Source organism: Quercus suber, unplaced genomic scaffold (genome assembly GCF_002906115.3).
Source record: "Quercus suber isolate HL8 unplaced genomic scaffold, Cork oak 2.0 scaffold_206, whole genome shotgun sequence".
Classification (NCBI taxonomy): Eukaryota; Viridiplantae; Streptophyta; class Magnoliopsida; order Fagales; family Fagaceae; genus Quercus; species Quercus suber.
The window spans coordinates 938,238-958,384 of NW_027069664.1; the positions used below are offsets into that span (position 1 = coordinate 938,238).

The window sequence follows — 20,147 nt, forward strand, 5'->3', positions numbered from 1 at the left end:
TGTTTTGTATCCTTTGGTTTTGTAACCATTTTCTTACATCATGTGTTGTTTCTATATATGATGATGATGTATGCATTTCACCCTTCGTCTCTCATGTGTTGTTTCTTTTCTATCTTTATACACATGTTTCTTCTTGTATACAACTTGTTTATGTTTCACACTTGATGCCTTGATGAATTTGTTTAAGTGTTTTAATTAAGACAGGTGCAAGTCTACCACGCCATGATCTCTCTTCTTTCAAAGTTTTTCAAGAGTTCGTATTAGGATTAGACTTCTGTACTTTTGTATGTTATGGGATAGTTGTGTTAGGGTCATATTTTGTTATAATTGGCTAATCATTTGACAAAATGTACTTGTAATTAGGTAAATCTAAGATGGGTTTAGTACTTCAAGAAACATATTGTTCAAGTTAAGTATTAGAAACATGGAGATTGGTCCAAGAAACAAGTGAATAAAAGTTGTTCATTAAGTCTTGACAGATAGCTCGACAGATGCCTACCATCGAGACTTAATGTGAAGCTTAAATAGATAGCTCGACAGCAGCTCGATCTATCGAGAATTACAATTTCAGAATTTCCCGATCTGAAATTCAGCCTTGTATACTTGTAACCATTTGATTTTTGATTAATAGATTCTTGGGAGTGATAACCTTAAAATCACTCGGTGAGATTTTTGCCTTGCGAGATTTTTTCCCATTTGTCAACAAATCACCATATCTAATTATTTTCCATTGCACTTAGTTTTTTTTTTTTTTGGTGATTTGTTGGTGCCTTCACATTTTGCGTGCAAATTGAACTTAATTAATCAACTTGGGTAATTGAATAATTAACCGAGGTCAAGCTATCTCAACCCAACAGATATCAATATAAAAATCAACCTACCAAGAAGTAGTTTCAGTTGAACATTACTACCAATGTTGTCTATAGAATTCTTACATACATATTATATCAAATTACAATAAAAAGTCACATACATAATGTCATACATTCAAGTTCCTACAAATCGCCTTGTCTTTGCCATAAATGCTCAATGATGTCGTATTGGAGTTAAGAATAAATTTCTTGATCTCGAATGCATTGATAACTTTGGATGAATGCAGTAAATTCATTTGTCTGCTCACATGACACTTGTATCTGAGGAGTTTCATCGAGTTGTTCATAATCGAAGTCAACTACTTCATTTTCATCTCACTCATCTTCAATGATCATGTTATGGAGAATTATGCATATTTTCATTAGGTCTTGGAGTGTTTCAAGGAAGAAAAATCTTGCTAGTCCACGTACAATTGCAAATCTTGCTTGAAATACTCCAAATGCACACTCTACATCCTTCCTATACGCCTTTTGGGCTTTTGTAAATAACTTTTTTTTTTCCTTGTGGAGTTGAAATTGTTTTCACAAATGTTGACCATTTTGGATATATGTCATCGACAAGATAGTATCTCATTGTGTAGTCATTGCCATTGATTGAGTAATTAACCATCGGAGCAAGTCCTTCTGCTAGCTCAAACAATATATTAGACATTTCTAACACATTAGTGTCATTATTTGACCCAGGTAACCCAAAAAATGCATGCCACATCCAAAGATCATATGATGTCGTTGCTTCCAAAATAATGGTTGGCTCACGAATATGACCACTAAACTGGCATTTATATGCTGTTGGACAATTTTTTCATTTCCAATGCATGCAATCAATGCTTCCTAGCATCCCTGGAAATCCATAGCTTTCACCATGGGCCAACAATCTAGCAATGTTGTCATTGTTTGGTGACCTTAAGTAATCCCTAGAGAAAATATCAACCACTACTGCAACAAATTTTTTCAAACTTTCCATTGCAGTGCTTTCTCCAATCTGCACATATTCATCCATTAAATCAGTCGTTACCCCATATGCAAGCATCCTAACTACAACAGTCATCTTTTAAAGTGAAAATAAACCAAGCCTTTGGGCATTATCTTTTTTTTGGATAAAGTAAGTTTCATAACATTCTACCTTAAATTGAGTATGAAGAAAAAGAGAATGACTCATCCTAAATCTCCTTCGAAATAAATTAGGAGGATATATTGGTGATTCAACAAAGTAATCAAGATAAAGTTTTTCATTACCTGCCAAATAATTATATCTGATATATCGACGATGTTTACGTTGTGATGTTGAACTCTTGAGACGTCTACTCATTATCTCATCCTCATCTAAGTCATCAAAAAGCAATTTGCGAAACAGAGAGAAACCCATGGACACAACCTTCAAGACAAAACTGTTAAAAGAATTATCAATATAAATGAAAGGAAGATAAGCAAAACAAGTTCTATAATATTCGTTTGGGAGCATTGAAACTACTTAGTTTATGAAATATAATATAACAACAAAACTCCCAAAAGCATTTACCAAAATAAGTTCGAAACAAACCATAAGTATAAGATTGAACATAGACATAAGTATAGAAGATATGACATCTATCATAGAAAATACATAAGCATTTCATATAACAAAAAATGTTGTGATTACATAAGTGGTATAATAGAAAATGCCAAGGAATTACATAAGAGTTCAGACCTTTTTTGGTACATAATAAATAAATAAATAAATAAATAACTAGTACCAAAAATTAGATTGGAATAAGATATCATTTACATGTGCCAAATCTAGGCCAAAATAAGTTAGTACAAAAAACAAGAACAGGACATCATCTACATGTCAAACCTAACTATTTACCACCAGTTAGACTTGTAATGATTTCCTCTCGGCATTTTTCAAAAAACAATTTTTGAATTTCGGTCATGCCACTTGTATCCATTATTATTTTTTTTTGGTCCTCCCTTTCCATATCAATACGAAACCTTTCCTTTTCAATCCCAATTCTTTCATCCTCTTTAAGCATTTGAATCCAAAGCCTTTCCTTTTCAAAAATAATTCTTTTTGCATCTACTCAAACCCTTTCCTTTTCAAAACCAATTCTTTCTTCATCTACTTGAACCCTTTCTGCTTTGATTCGAAGAGCCTCTTCTTCTTGTTCATGTGCTTCTTCAATGTAGTGCAATTTCTTCGCCAAATATTCCACAAAATCTTTATCACCATCCTTTCTCTTTCGATTAGCCTTTTCGACTTTTCTACCAATCAGTCTCTCAAACTCTGTTGTGTTATCATCCCCCCCCCCCCCAACTTCACCTATTGAACTTGAAGTTCGAGGTAACCCTTTTGATCTTTCCTTAGGTGTATTCCACTTTGGTTGGTTCTTCAACAAAAGTCAACAATATTCAAATTGAAAACATGTATTGTTGGGTGAAGTAGCTTTATACAAAGCCTTTGCTTGATCAAGCTAAATTACCATACAAAAAAAAAATTAACACAATTAGTATCTTCAAACTATTGCTAAAAGTTAATATTTTGACATTGCAATATAATTTATACCTTGGGTCCGTTTGGATAGCACTTATTGTTGCTGAAAGTTGATAAAAACTGATTGTTGCTGAAAACACTGTAGCAAAATAATTTTTAAATGTGTAAATAGTGTTGTGGGACCCACTTTTAATATTAAATATTGCGTGAACAGTGCATGAACAGTGTATGCACAGTACACGCACAGTAACTTTTGTCTCCCCAAAGTCAACAACTGCGGCAGGAAAAAAAAAAAAAAAAAAGAGAAAACGCAAGTCTGAAACGTGCCGTGACTTGCCTCCCTATCCAAACGCACACATGGTTCTATTAATGGAAATTTATTTTTTTTTTTATATGGGAAATTTATTATTTTTAATACTTAATACATTGTAAATTGAGATTTTTTTTTCTTAAATTTTTATGTTAACCTAATATAATACTAACAAATATTATATTACTTAACAATAATAATTTTTCCCCTCCCCTTGAAAAATTTGTTGTTATTATTATTATTATTGCAAATTAAAATTTAAAAAGTTCATTCTCTTCGTTCTTAAGTTCCTCTCAAATTTCATATCAATAGAATAAAACTTGGCACGATGGTCACTCCACAAGTATAAATATTTGTAGAGTGTGGGAGGCAAAGACCAGGGTTCAAGTCTCGAAGATGGAATTTCACACACATAGACTTAGATTAAACTAAAGTAGAATTTCTATCTTGTATAATAAAAATAAAAATAAAAATTTACTTCTTCATACATAAATTAATATATTATATATCACTTTAAATACAAAACTTTAAAATTTACATATTTGATTTATAAGGCCATTATTGGTTTTTGATCAATTAAAATTTTGCTAGTATAAGAGTGTAAATAAATAATATAATCAAATAGTTGATTTGTAAAAAAAAAAAAAAAAAAATCCAATGTAAAGTCATTAAGTGTAACATTAGATTGCACTTATAAAAATGTTCTAAACTATATAGATGAGTCCAAATCTTCTGTCTCATCAATTGTGCTCCACTTCATGCTCCACCAATAAAACTTGGACAACTAGCCTCTCTCATTAAATGAGATAACTCTGACTTTAATAAGAGAGGCTAGTTGTCTCATTTAATGAAAAAGGTTAGTTGTCCAAATTTTATTGGTGGAGCATGAAGTAGAGCACAATTGATGAGACAGAAGATTTGGACATATGGACAGGAGTTCATAAAAATTTAAATAAAGAAAAAAACTATATGGAGAAGAGAGGTAAGGGGAAAAAAATTGGTAGATTGCACTTAAAATGTTTCTCTTCTTTTGATTTTTGGGTAGGTGTTATGACCACTTAAAACTATGGTAGAAATATTGGAAACCATATATGAAGAGGTTTTACCTTTCTAAGGTTTTCTCAATATGGTAAATGTTAAATTATAGATGCAAATTTTATAATCCAATCATGGTAAGTAAAACTGACTAGAGAGATGCAAAGGAAGACATATTTGTGGCGAGTGGTGCTATAGGTACTTCAAGTTTACACATTAGTGTGTCACTAATTACAAAAAGACAATTCAGATATTTATTTATAAAATGGTTAAACCCCACTAATCATATTTATTGTTATATCAATTTGTAAGTATTATGTATAAAAATTTGTAGTATTTTCTTGCCAGCTTAACTCATTACTACTAAATACTAGAATTTAGATAGAAACAACTTATCAAGCATATGGAATATCATAATTAGTTTAGCATAAAATGGAATATATAAAGTATGACAGAAAATAGGCATTCATGAAGAATATTTTTATATCTAAACATGGTAAATGTTAAATGCTACATGCAACATTTATAGTATTATAATCCAATCAAGGTAAGTATTAAAATATAGTGGAGAAATTAAGAGGAATACATATATATTAGTGGCAATTTGACTCTTTTTCTTTCTTTATGGTCATAAAAAATGCATAGGAAGAGAGCATGGCAACCCTATACGCTCAAGGCAACACATACGAAGATGAACACCAACACACTAGTGAGGATTAGGGAATTCGAACTTAGATCTAAGTCTTGTGGCCAGATTGACTCATTACTGCTATATAGTAGAATTTAGAAAGAAAGAAACAAACAAACAAACAAACTACTCCTAGAGTTAAGAAATAAACATCAGATCTTACCAAATGGATAGGGCATCCAAAGCCAACTCAGGGTTCGGAAGCAATCCAGCCAGCAAAACAAGAATTTGAAAGTACCACGTCTCTAGGCATAGCATCACCGCTGATGCCACTGACAACCTAAAGAATCCTGGTAATCCTGAGAATGCTTGCAGACTAAACCCCTCCACGTATACTTGCAACGCTCACTTTTCACTATGTAGACAAATTGTGCCACCACTATAATCCACCATGACAAACTCAGCACTAATGATGCACCTAACAACCCAAGCCCAATCTTGTACACTACAACCCAGCTAAGCAAAATGTGTACCACTAGTGTGGCCGTTGACATTATTGCACTAGGAAGTACAATGCTTTGAGCTTGTAGAAATTTTTGGATAGGGAAGTTTACAGCGTATGCGAAGATTTGAGGGATTAGACCATAGACGAAAATTGCTGCTGCAGATGCAATTCTTGGTGATTCACCAAGAAATATTAGGATGGGCTTGGAGAAGATATAGATGATACTGAGGAGGACACCTGCTAAAGTGAGAAGGATGGTTGATCTTTGCAAATATATGCCTAGCATTTCGTACTTTTGGGCTCCATATGCTTGTCCACATAGCGTCTCTACAGCACTCCCCATGCCTAACTGCGTGTGGAAGAATGAAAAACATTGGCCAAGATGATAAGAACGAGAGGAAAACTGTTATTTGCAAACTCTATAGGTACATATTCTAATTTATGATTCGATAGGATTCAAATATATCTTGTCTGATTGTTTTTCATCATTAGTTCAAAACACCAATTGATTTTTAAAATATTTTTTATATAGATTGGAACCAGTTATTTTTATTTGAACAAAAGACTTTATCGTTGATAAAAAGAGAGATTAGCAAGTAATATTACCATGAGGCCATAGGCAAAGACTTGGATGCCATTGTTGCCAAGAGAGGAGGCAAGCTCAAGGTTACCAAGGTGGCCGGCAATGATTTGGGTGGACATGGACATGAGATAGTTGATCATGTAAACAATAACAGCCGGAGCAGCAAGGTAGAAGAGGAGCTTGAACTCAATCCATGTAGCGGCTGGTAGACGCCGCAAGAAAGGCACGCTATCGTCGGACAAAATCCTTTCAAGCTCGCGGCTTGATTGATGCTTTGTGGTGAATGAATAGGATGACAAAGAGGGAGATTGTGTGTTGCTTTGGAGCAAGGCCTCATTGATGTTGTCTTCTGAAGACCCCATTGAGGGTTGGGGATGAGACTTTGTGGTGCTTGTGGTGTTTGTTTGGTATGTATTTATATGCTAGTCGCGGTGGATATAGCTAGTAGAGAGGAGAAGAAAATGAGAGGAGTATAAAACTCATCAATATGTTATTGTGTGTAATAAAAATACTCTGTCCGTTAAAAAAAAAAAAAAACCCCTCTGTCCCAGCTTGGATGCACTTCTCTGTTTCATCAATACTAATATGCCACATTCTTTTTTCATCTTTATAAAATAACCAAACTAGTATATAATATAGGAAAAAAAAATCAAACACATGACTTAATTACTATGGTTGAAGGCGGTGCAGTTTTGTGCTGCCTTCCCACCAAAAAAATTACTATGGTTGGAGAGTATACTTCTCAAAAAAATAAAATAAAATAATATAGTTGGAGAGTATAAACTGAAATACTTCATGTAAAACGACGATTTTTTTTTTTTTTTTTTTAAAGAAAGTTATGAGGTTCGGTTATAAATGGTGGCTGGTTAGATGAAAATGAAAGGTTTGAAAGTATGCAATTTTAATGTAGAAGCTACAAACTTTGCCAATACATGTGGATTGACCCGTAAGTCTTAACCATCACATGTAATTTTTATTTGTAAAAAAATAAAATAAAAACATCACATCTAAAAAGGAAGCCAACATAATTTTGTTATTTTGTTTCCAAAGCTGACCAGAAAACGTATCCAACATAGCGCGAAACGTTTGGGTATTTTCTTTCCATACTTGGGAGAATTTCATGAGATAATTCAAGGAGAAAAACCATGAAATTAAATGTAAAAAATTGCCATAGAGAGAGAGAGAGAGTAGCAAGAATTTTTTTTTTTTTTTAATATAAGAGAGAAAAATCTAAAATTTAAAATTTCCGAATGTAAAATCTAAACATCTCCATTCACAGGTGAAGGAAGGGGGGTGTTTGGGGGGGGGGGGCTAGGGATGGCCATGACGCCCCTTGATTGTTCAAAAATCCATCATCCTCTTATAATTTTGGTAAAAAATTATAAATTTAAATAATAGTCACCCAAATTATATACTACTTCCTCAAAAAAAATTACCAAAAACATGTAATGTATTTATATAGATAACTAATACATCTTTTTGTTTATTCTAATTACTCTTAGAACAAAACTTATGTACAGTATCTTAGATGCTATTCTTTACGTTCCATTCTTAAGATTTTGTCATGTGATAACTTAAAAATACACTTTTATTCATGAGAAAAAACCACATGACAAAATCTTAAAAGAAGAACTTAAGGAACAGCACATAAATATTGTACTTAAATCTTACTCTTACTCTTATATCATACACAACTCATTAATTCAAAGTGTAATTAATGTATTTCATAAATGCACTATTTTTCTCTTCTAATTACTCTTATATCATAAAAGTACATTAAACCAAAGAATATTTAGGAGATTCCTATAAATATATAAGTAAATATTTTTAATAAAAACCTTCTATATATATATATATATTAGAAAATTAGAGATATGAATTTTTTTTTTCCTTTAAGAAGAACTGATAAATATGGATTTCATGGTTAGGTTTTATATTAATGCTATATATATATACACACCTTGTTATATGTAAGAAAACAACATATGTTAAGCTATGTTACAAACATATTTTATGTGTAATTTATATATATGCGCACACATTTTTTTTTTTAATTTAGACCTTTAATTTTAATATTCAAGCTTGGTCCTCATAGAACAAAATATTTAAGTTGGTCCCCAGAAATTGTGTTGTGTCCTTGCTAAATTTGTTGTTACTCATAGGCTTTTTGGATATTATAAGAAGCACTATCTTCTCTTGTAAGTTTCTTTAAAAAAAAATATTCTCCCTTTCCTACGTGTATATGTTAAAAAATACTTAGTATTAGAAGAAAAAAAAAATTATGCAAAACAAAGTTGTTAAGCATATGAGATCAGCACACATGTCAAGATTTGTTCTAGTTTTCTAGAAGGATGAGGAAACGTCGAATTAGATGTATTAAAGTCCTTTTTGCCCTCTTTATACAATTTTTTTTTTTTTTGGGGGGGGGGGGGGGGGGTACAAATTAGATAGTTTTAATTTGATATTGCATCAAATATATAACTCCATTACCGAAATAGCAGAATTATATAACTATTATTTTAGTTTCTCAAAAAAAAAAAATCACTATTATTTTAGTGAGGAAAAAATTTAAGCTGTTCGAAAGCAAAGTTGGGGACTCACGAAAGGAGCGGGCCCCGTACGTGGGATTTCCCTCATTGCACATGTCATTTTGTGTTTAATAACACTCCATAAAATACAATTATGTACAAGAAGCCAAATTGAAGAGTCTTTTCTTTCTTCCCTTACATTTCAATATCTGACTTTTGAAATTTCTTTGCCATCCACAATTACGGCTTTGCAACTAGGAAAGACAAAGGATGTTTCCGTTCCGCTCCTCACAGGATAAGAAAGATGCATAAAAAAGAAAAGTGGCAACCCCTACGCCCCAAAACAACATAAAAGGAGATGCGCACTAATGTGCTGTGCTCATCAGCGGAGAGAGAGTACATGTTGCTCGTCTTAATTCTTATGCTATCTCTTTTTGCTGTGTCTTACCCAAGTGTGTGTAAATGTATAATATCATTTTTATGCATATTCTACTTCATATTAAGAAAAGTTAACAGATATCTTATCAATTAATAGCATTAGTTTAAGAAATATTTCTAAAGACTTTTTATAGGAGAATAAAATAACAACTAATAATAACTTGATACTTTACATTTCTCAAAATTCTCTTTTTTTTTTTTTACAATTGTTTTTATATTTTTTATAAAAGTAGTATCAAAACTTTCTTAAAATTATTTATTAACAAATGTCCTAAAAGCATCCGTTAACAAAATTTTTATTATTTTATTACAATCAACCCCCCTATGGACAGACTCATTTTCACATTCAATTTCACAACTTACTAATTTGTGTAAGTATAAATAATCAACAAAAGTGGGTTTTAGCTAGCTCAATGGTAAAGTCTTGATGTTGAATAAGAATCTGGGGTTCAATCTCGCCTACACCAAAAACTGATTGTGTTTGGTCTGATGATAAAGAATATATAAGGAGCAGACCCATAGGTTGAAACTCTTTAAAAAAAAATCAACAAAAATGGTGAGTCCATGTAATCATTTTAGTGAGCAAAATTGTACCACTCTTATGATTTTCATCCTTTTTTTTCATTCTTATTTTTATATTATTAATATGGAGAAAGTTTCTCTGCATTCTAAATTGGAGGAAGTCTCTTCAAACTGTGACGTGTTATTATCAGAGAGTGACACCTGTCCCACTCCACTAAGACTTAAATTCAAGAGATAACTGCTGTTAACTCAAACGTTAGCCACTCTCTCGTTCAAATTTTTCACCTTTCAAAGCAACCAAACAGACCACACAATAGCCATTTTGTGGTTCATCTGACAGACTCAAAAGCTTATTAAACAAAAATTCTAACAGAGAACCAAAAGGGCAAAGAGAACTCCAAACAAAACAAAAATTCAATACATCAAAATTCAGAAAATTGTTAATGTATAAAAATCAGCAAAAACATTTTCGATTTTAAGGAGTCAAACTAAAGAAGTAGAATAAATTAGTGCACTTTGTTTATGAAAGGATTATTGTTTTTGTTATTTTTTGTGGTTTCAGAAATGGAGGCCTTGGGTGGAGGCCTTGGCGGGCTCTGGAACTCAAACCACCCCTTCAGAAAATGACCCAAAAAACTCGATTCCAAATCCAAATCCTCCAATTCTGAAATTGCAACTGGCAGAGCCGGTTACCAGTTTCCATTGAAGCAAGTCGTCACGGCTGGCTTGCTTGCTCTCGCCGACGACACCATCGCTCAGCTCAGGGAGCGGTGGACTAAGTGAGAGCCTTTGAACTCTGATTCCAATGCTCTCACTAAAGTCAGTGGAAACTCAAAGTTGCTCCTTTTTCTTTGTCCCCCCCCCCCCCTTTTTTTTTGATATGTTGTGTTTGGTTGTTGAGAAAATGAGGGAAAAAGAAAGTGTGAAATTTGAAACTTTTGAAAGTTATGTGTTTGTTGTCCTCTGTTTGGGTGCCAATGGAAGTGTTTGTCTGAAAGTAGAAATAATAAACAATTTTCTAAATTTTGATGTATTGAATTTTTGTTTCATTTGGAGTACTCTTGCCCTTTTGGTTCTCTGTTGGAATTTTTGTTTAATAAGCTTTTGAGTCTGTCAAATGAACCACAAAATGGCTATTGTGTGGTTTGTTTGGTTGCTATGAAAGGCGAATAATTTGAATGGGAGAGTGGCTAACGTTTGAGTTAATAGGAGTTATTTCTTGAATTTGAGTCTTAGTGGGGTGGAGCAGGTGTCACTCTTTGATAATGACATGTCACAGTTTGGAGAGACTTCCTCCAATTCAGATTGCAGAGAAACTTTCTCCTATTAATATCAAACCCACCTCATCATGGATGACAAATGACTTCTAACCTACCCTTCACTGGTTTTTCTACTCTTCCTACGGCTACTTCTAAGTTCTATCTACTATCTATATAAAAAGTGTCTATGGCTATTTTTACAACAGTTTTTTTTTTTTTTTTTCATCTATATGTAGTTATGTTTAAATCATGATTTGAGCTTATTTCCCTTTTTATTTTTTAAAGATATAGTGTTTTTGTTCTAGAGTTGTTATACATGATTACCTACGCAACAAATTGTCATAATATTTTCATAATTGATGAGGTATCACTTCCTTATAAGACAAAATAAAATAATAAACGATAAGACCAAACCAACCACAATTTAAAATAAAGCTCTTGTGAAAATGTTATAACATTTTTGGTATTCTTACAATTTCTATGATGTCAATTGTATATAGATAAAATACAATAAAGATAGGAATACTATCATATAAGGACATACCACAACTTAAAATAAATGTATTGTTAAAATGTTATCATAATATTTTCGAAATAATGAGGTATAAGTTTCTTAAAGCATTCACATTAGCTCATACAAAATGGAACAAGACCAAATTTTGCCCTACCAATCCCAAAAGTCACCTACATTAGCTCGTGCATCTATTGTGCAAAATTCATTTTACCTATAGTTCTTATGCAAATATACACAAACATTGTTGTTGTGCATTTCAGTTTTTATTATTTCTTTGTATTTTGTCGAGGATGAAGAAAGAGAGTGAATGCTGGTTTTGTTGTTGTCACAATATTTTAACAATTGCTAAGTGTGCGTAGCTTATAGATCAAAATAAAATAATTAAAAAATTAAAATGTCATAACATGAACCACCACAACTTAAATTAAAGGTATTGTGAAAATTGGGCATTTTGTTGTTATCACAATAATTCCAAAATTGTTGAGAGTAAGTTCTTTATAGGTCAAAACAAATAAAATAAAAAATTATTAGACTAGGACTCATCACAACTAAAAATAAACATATTGTGAAAATATTGTGACATTTTGTTGTTTTCACAATATTTTTCACGTATAAGTTTTTTATAGGTCAAAAATAAAATAATAAACTATCAAATCGAGACCCACCACAACTAAAAATAAATGTATTGTGAAAATATTGTGACATTGGTTGTCATTCTTTTTTTTTCTTTTTTCTTTTTGATAACCTTTTGTTATCATTCTTAGAATCTTTTTAGTGAGTGAATATTGCATTTAGCAAATAGATTCTAAGAAACTATCATAGTAAAATAGATATTCATATGTTAAATAACTACATTAAGTTTGTATGTAATCAACACTCTTATATGAATGATATTAGCATCAGGGACGGAGCCAGAACTTTGAGTTGAGAGGGCAGTTTCGCTGTTGGCTATGTAAAGGGGTTTCAACCTTTGACTCTGCTACTACTTAGCTGTTGAGGATTTTTTTTTATTTTTATGTATAGGTAAGAACAAAATTTGTTTAGAATTTTTTAAAAGGCGGAGTTGTTTATTTTGGATAAAATTGGTTAATTAAGCTTAATTTTTTATGGTTTTACTATTGGTAATTTTTGTTGTTGAGCTTTTCTTTTCTTTTCTTTTTTTGCTTGTATATTTTGTTTTAAATTTTAGATCTATAAATTTTTTTATGATTAATAAATTAGGAAAATACTAGAGTTACAAACTTTTTTATAAAATACTGATGTGATAAGTGGTAAGTAAAAAAATGATATGAGTGGTGGGCCCATATGCAAACCAATAAAAATTTGCTATCAAAACAATTTGTAAAAATGTTGTAAAAAAGTTTGTAAGTATAACATTACTCTTAAAATAATCAACGGTATTGTTTTAAGAGAAAAAATATATATAATTTCATAGAAAAAAATTACTAAAAATTACTATTAGTACATATATGAGAAACAATGGGAAAAAAATTAGAGAGAGAGTATTACTTTTGTTTAAGGTTTAGAGATAGGTATGGACTACAATAAATAAGAGATAATTAATGAGATCCTAATCAGAATATTTGCATTAATAAGTGTCTTTTTACCGTTTGATTTACTTAAATCCAATAGTTTAAAAATATGTAACTCTTTAAATTTACACCAAGTATAACTTGAACTCATCTCCACATATATATACTAATACTTTTTTAATACTAGTCAAATGGTGGCTCCGTCCCTGATTAGCATTGTATGACATACATTTTTTAATACATGGTTTCATACTTCTTCAAATAGAAACTCTATCTTAAATTTCTCACTTAAGGAGCAACACATGCCTTACAAATGCCAATCAAACTAGTCTTGTCTTCAAGAAGGTGAGTTTTTTCTTTTACCCTTCAAACTTCACTCTTTATTTTTCATCTCTCCTCCTCCTCCTCCTCCTCTCCTCCTTCTCATCATCATCATATATTGTTTTCCCTCAAAATTATATAATTTTCTTTTAATAAAGTTTTGCTACAAACTTGGTTATAACTAGTGGCTACACTCTACTCAATATTTTTTTTATTGGATACGAAATTTTGATAAATCTACCAATGAATTACATTTTCTTTTTATGTCCTTCATGTGTGTAAAATTTTCAAAAGATTAAAAATCAATAACTGCATTATCATTTAAAATGTTTAAATTTTAACACGCATGTCAAATTTTGTACAAATAAGATGTTATATAGTATTCGATATATAAAAACATGCAATACAACTGTAGACACTTGATTTTGCACCCATGATTTAATCGAGGAAGATGACTAGATTGACCATTCATGTACCCAAAAATCACAATTGCATTACATGCATTAAATTTGTTCATTGCATACCATAAAAATGATATTGAGATTCTAATAGTTGTGATAGTATGCCTGGTTTCCAGATCGAACCATCGAATCGAAAGATATCGCATGATCAAGTTTGCACGTCCAGCATGCATTGTGTCTAGGTAGAATCAACCACGCATGATTAATTTAAATTAATTCTGATTGGTTAAATAATTAAAATTAATTAAATTATTTTGTGATTGGTTGTTAGTTAGTGTCAAAATAGGCTTGCTTGCATGGGAATAAAGGGGATAATAGGATAAAAATAAAATTGTGGATAACCTAGACTTTATCAAGAATTTTTTTTTTTTTTTTAGTATTTATCTACAAGATAATTGTTGCTGAAAAGACTTGAATTATCTAGAAAATAGTTTAATTTTTTAGAATACGGATTAAAAACGTGTCTAAAAAATCTCAAAAAAAGGAGTCCAAAATGGACTAAAACTCGAAAGTGGGATTGGNATAATTCCATGGGATGTGTTATATAGGCAATTAAACAAGACATGACAATTGGAATCGGATTGTAAGATATTAGTATATAGGGATATGTTATCTTGTGAATCCATCCCGAATAGGCAATGTAAACAATGACATAACCTACTTACAGACTCTCCTACAAAGCACCCAAAATACCAAGATTATGAGATGACAAAATAAGTCAACCAACATAAGCAAGCATTTAGAATTTCTATCACAATTAAATTCCTAAATGTAAAGAAGACAACCAACTAAAGCATTTATGTAGAATTTCTCCCCATACTAACAATGGTTGAAACTCCAAAATGGTACCAACTAACAACTGACAATAGTTTAAATGATACCATTGGGTTGGATTGGGATACAATGCAATACTAAAGAATTAAGTCTAATGACAAAAGAAAGATAACTATTAAGGAAGGTTGATTACAATAAAATTAGATAGATAAATTTTCAAAACATTTAAGAACTCAGACTCTCAAAAACTTCTTTCTTTCTTAAAAAGTTTGATAAGAAATTCCAAGTAAATATTATAATCATTGCTTTCCATTTCAAAATCAAGATGGAACGCGCATCATTGAAGTATAAAAATATTATCATCACACTAGCTTACTTGAGGAATCTCATAAGTTCACTTATACTAGAAAAGAGGGAGAGGATATTTATAGTGTTCATAATAATCATAGATTACCATCTAAAGATAAGAAAACATCTCTTTTACAAATCCTGTTAGATGACAAATACATCCAATCAAACAAGTTACTACATCAATGTAGCAAGAATCATAGTACTAATAATAAAAGTTTTTTTTTTTTTTTTTTGGAGAGAGATTTGTCAGAAAATGCATTGATGTAAAACTATAGTATTACAAAAAAAAAAACTTTGGGCTTGAGCATCCTAAGTAACATAGGAAGGCCACAGCAAGTTACATTACAACCCACGCCAAGACCAAATAATGAAATAAAAACAAGGAAAAACAAAACCCATTCTTGGGACCTAGATAGTGAGCAGATGAGGGAAAAACAGCAAAAGAATTAAAACCATAGCAATATTGAGCATGTTTTCATAAATCAAGATATCCGAAAATGCTAGCAAACATCAGATTATAAACCAATGATCAAATAATTCAAACATCTCAAAAGAGATGTATCTTACTTGGCTGCCCTTAACTATCCAATCTTAATATTTGAATCAAAAGATCAACACTTAGAGTCTACAAAATTATAACCTTTCTTTGATGATTACAAAGCTAATTTCAAACAATTATAGAGGAAGAAGAAAATAACATATGGAGCTGGAGTTGAGAAATTTGAGACTTACCAAAAAAAAAAAAAAAAAAATTAAATAATAGAGGAATAAGAAAATAACATACCTCTGTATCAAAAGCCCAATCAAACTGGAGCTGAGAAACTAATCCGATGACCCAAACAATGAGAGATGAAACCCACCAATTCTTACCCAAAAACTTGATGATTCCATCGAAGCGAGATGACCCAAATGATTGATGAAACTGTCGAAGCAAGATGACCCGAACAAAACCCCAAAATCGATGGGGCATCAATCAATCCTGGATCCAAACGAAACCCATATTTAAACCAACCAACAAATCAAATCAATCTTCGGTTTGGGGACGGATCAATGCAATGAAGAGAAAAACATGTAGAGGGAAAGAGAGTGATTGAGCAGCATAGGGAGAGCGACGGAGCTTTGGTGCTACATGGATCCAAATGAAACCCAAATTTAAACCAATGTTTCAAACCCTAGAATCTTCGGTCTGGAGAGAGAGCGACAAACGAATGAAAAAAAACAAAAAACAAAAAGGTTAGAGTGAAAGAGAGTGATTGACATGAGCGACATGGGGAGAGTGTTGGGCTTCTGCAATTGCGAGAGAGAGGGAGACTGAGATGAGAAGCGTTGTTGTGTAGTGTGAATTGAAGAGAGAGAATGTCAGATATTTCAATTATAATAATAATATTTATTTTGCATCCAAGTGAACAGTTGGTTCTATATATAAGAACCAACTGTTCACAACTTGCAAAATTTTTTAGAAACCCATACCTAGATGAGGTTTGTTTTTTGTAGTTTTGGTTGTAAAATAGCAGCTAGGGGGTGTTTACAACCCCCAATGCTAGTGCTCTTAACAAAGTAAATGCCCAATCACTTGTAGACGTCCTCACGTCATGTGCTAACTCGGATTTCACACCTCACCCATGCAATGCTTTCAATTCGGTTGCAAATTCCTCATTTAAGTTTCAACACTTGGTAGTACAGCTCAAGCAAGCACACGACGAAGGAAATCATTGCACATACTTTTCGGGTAAGATAAGAAATAATTATAGCGATTCTCTTGTGCTGTATTTGGATCCTCCTAATTTTATTGTAAACCAATTGCTAGCTGATACATAGGTTGTTAGCATGGTCTAGGTACTTAAATTCTCTGTCATAATCCATTTTCACCCGGAAAAGAAAAAGTTCAATAAATTGCGAAAGTAAAATCTATGGTCATCAATAGATTTATCGACCACCATACATAATGATTTCTTTCATTCTCTTTCTATCCTGCATCTCATATATGATAGAAACTTAAATTCTATGAAAACCTATGGCCGCATTTGGTCTCCATTCTCTGAAAACTTATGGCTGCATTGGTGCAACGGTAAAATGTAGTCTACTCTTCATCCGCTAATCTCCTGTAGAGAGAAAATGATGCAATCAATGAGCTTTTTGGAAGAAGAAATGTGGGGTAGGTTACTTGCATTGAGTGGTAGAATACCTGCAAAGATACTTAATTCTCCGAAAACTTATGGCTGCATTTGGTGCAACGGTAAAATGTAGTCTGTCCTTCATCCGCTGATCTCATCTGTAGAGAGAAAATGATGCAATCAATGAGCTTTTGGAAGAAAGAAATGGGGGTAGGTTACTTGCATTGAGTGGTAAAATACCTGCATCGTCCAATACTCAGCCTCTTCATTATCACATTTTTCACATTTCTTTTTTACCTGTCATGACAAAATCAATATTAGAACAAGTGAGAGCAGACTCCTAGGAAAGCACCATGACTGTAGATCAATATTGAAATGCAGTTACCTTTGATAACTGCACTTCCTGGTCATTAATCAGAGTTATACCCAGTTCCCTTCTGATATCCTGCAACACAACAAGGGTACATATGGAAATAAAGTTGATGATACTTTAATTGAAAAAAAGATCAGAAGTTTGGTGTATATATATGAACTAAATCCATTACAGATGCCGCTATCAGGTCCTGAACCAAAGTCAACATTTTCATATTTATTCCAATTATATGTGATTTATGTTTTGAAGTTATTGCTTAAATCTATGAGATGGCACTCATATTCTAAAAAGTGCGTGTGAAGTGTAAACAAGAAAAATGTGTACACCATATAAACTGTAATTTAAACAAAAGGCAAGAAGCAAACAAGGCAACACCTATCAGTACAGAAGATCCTCCCTCAGGCATCACCTCTAAGATAGAAGTCCAACTTTAGACTGTGACACAAAGCCCCTGGGGTTTGGGCACAGTGAAACACTAGATCCAGTTATTTTTAAATGGAATGTGTCACATGTGTGAACACAAGTAAGTTGAACGGTGGATTTAATTTTTCCCCAAAACTCAAACCATCCAAACAGCCTGCCTCTTTCTCTTCAATCTGAGATGTAGAACCTTCAGATATTGGCTGTTTGAGAGGTTCTTAATTTTGCCAGAACCCTCAGTTGCAATGGAGGTTGTCAATTGCAGAGTGAGGGCCTCTTATCGCTTGACGACACCAGTTTTGCCTCACTGACTTTCAGTATTTGTGTTCCAGCCACTGTCTCAGCTTTGAAAAGGATTGTTTTATGATTACCTGTTTATTTTTGGGCATAGATTTGGATTTTATTTTTTTTTATTCTGGTTCAGTTTTATAGTTTCACATTTAAATTATCCATATTGGCTGAACATTCATAATTTCTTCTTTCATTTGGGATTTACCCAATTGTCTTTTTTTTTAAAAAAATACAAGAAAAGAACAGAACAGTGGTCATTATGTCCTGTGCACGTTTCTTGCCGGTATAGATGGCTTGTTTTAACTGAAAATTCTAGTTAAAAGTACATTTTCATTGCAATCCTCACCAAGTGACAAGGACAAATAAATATGTTAACAACTAGGGCACAACAAAAGGTCATGCAAGAGACCATTTCATCCAGACTCAAAGTTATTAAAGAAAATGCAAGTGACAATGTCTTGCCCTTTTCTGGACAATTTGGTTAAGATGTTAGTGACTTTTACATTCATTACAATAGTTTAGTTATGATGTGTTGCTTTTTTTGCAATTTTCAGAAAGGGTCATCTCCACCAGTGGTTCTCAGTCAGCAGCTCCACAAGTAGCTCAATCAGCAGCTGCACCAGCAACTCAAAAGGCCAATGAGAAGGGAAAGGGAAGGGCAAAGACAAGGTTCAATGTTTAGTGTTAATAACTTGTTGACTGTTAAAAGGTAAAGATGGTTATTGTTTTATGATTGGGTGACTTTCTTTTCACACTACTGCAGTTGGTTACTCAAATTCCAACTCAAGCATCAAGTGAGGCCACTCAATCAACTTCCATTAATGCAAAGACAAAGGTGCCAGTGAGGAGAAGTCTTAGGAAAAGGCAGCAAGTTGAAGTGTCATTGGGGATGACTGGCAGCATCTAGTTTTGAAGAAAGTGAGGAGTCCAAATAGCATTTATTTTGTAGATTGGCAACTGCTTTTCTTTTGTGACTATAAAGTTGTTCTATCTTGATAGTTCAATAGTTACAATGAGTGAGGGTGAATTTAAACCTGGATGTCTCCATTGGATACACCAGGAGATGCCAGTTGAGCTATATAAGGCTCTTGGCCTTTTGTGACCAAAAAGATGAAAAAAAATTAGGTGATATGTTGCATTTTTTGTGAACAGAAACATGTAAAAGCTTTAAGCAAAAGACATTTTTGTGATTAAAAAAAACATTTAAGTGCTATCTGTACTTGCTGCTCTTTTTATTTTATAAATATTTTTATATTATTAACTAAAGTGAGATATGTAAACAGATTGGCAGCAACACTATTTTTTGTGAAACAAAAATAGCATATCAAATTTGGCATGTTTGTATAAGCAGATTGTGAAATTGTTTGAAATTATAGGTGTTGGAACTGCACCAGATTGTAAAATTGTGAATTTGTTTGAAGACCAGTACAGGTTGTTTGGAATAGCATTAAACTGTGAGATTCACCAGTTCTAGTATTAAGTATTTTGAAATTGTAGGGTATGTAAAATTCTACCAAAAATGTAACAAATAACTGGTTAAATAATTTTTGTTAATATTTCATTCAATTGTTAACAATGCATAAGTGTTAACAGTACATCCTTTACAATCATATGCCTTAAAATTCATTACAAAATTTACATCCTTTAAAATGAATGCAAATGAACAAGTATTTTGATATGAAAATTGCTAAAAAGGAGGAGAAAAACTCTAATAACTGGTGTGAACCCTTCAAATTTGTCCAAGGAAAGAGGTGGGAAATTTTCCCATTGGTAGTGGGCAATGCAATACAAAACTTTTAATTTTAACAGAGAACTAACATATTTATACTTATAACAAAACCCCAGG

General features: G+C 32.3%; 1 protein-coding gene, 2 long non-coding RNA genes and 1 pseudogene across 5 annotated transcripts; 1 reads left to right on the forward strand and 3 right to left on the reverse strand.

Moving 5' to 3' along the window:
* Positions 1-866: 866 nt before the first annotated feature.
* LOC112008915 (uncharacterized) lies at positions 867-17,205 on the reverse strand. Of its 2 annotated transcripts, none has more exons than XR_010631291.1 (3): positions 15,888-17,205; positions 2,109-2,260; positions 867-1,854 (listed from the first exon to the last, which is right to left on the reverse strand). XR_010631291.1 is itself a non-coding variant. In XM_024041279.2 (3 exons), exons 1-3 carry the CDS (start codon positions 16,071-16,073, stop codon positions 1,799-1,801), a joined length of 381 nt encoding a protein of 126 aa, XP_023897047.1. In that variant the 5' UTR covers positions 16,074-17,205; the 3' UTR covers positions 867-1,798. The 2 variants fall into 2 exon arrangements, 1 of the variants encoding a protein (XP_023897047.1); XM_024041279.2 differs by having other exon boundaries at positions 2,109-2,247.
* On the reverse strand, positions 2,461-3,866 carry LOC136070052 (uncharacterized). The gene is made up of 2 exons (XR_010631292.1): positions 3,415-3,866; positions 2,461-3,322 (listed from the first exon to the last, which is right to left on the reverse strand). It is a non-coding gene; the product is annotated as an uncharacterized LOC136070052 (long non-coding RNA).
* On the reverse strand, positions 5,258-6,897 carry LOC136061553 (protein DETOXIFICATION 40-like; annotated as a pseudogene).
* LOC136070053 (uncharacterized) lies at positions 16,752-19,421 on the forward strand. Of its 2 annotated transcripts, none has more exons than XR_010631293.1 (3): positions 16,752-16,832; positions 18,856-18,970; positions 19,065-19,421. It is a non-coding gene; the product is annotated as an uncharacterized LOC136070053 (long non-coding RNA). The 2 variants fall into 2 exon arrangements; XR_010631294.1 differs by lacking the exon at positions 16,752-16,832 and adding an exon at positions 17,294-17,427.
* The last annotated feature ends 726 nt before the right edge of the window (positions 19,422-20,147 follow it).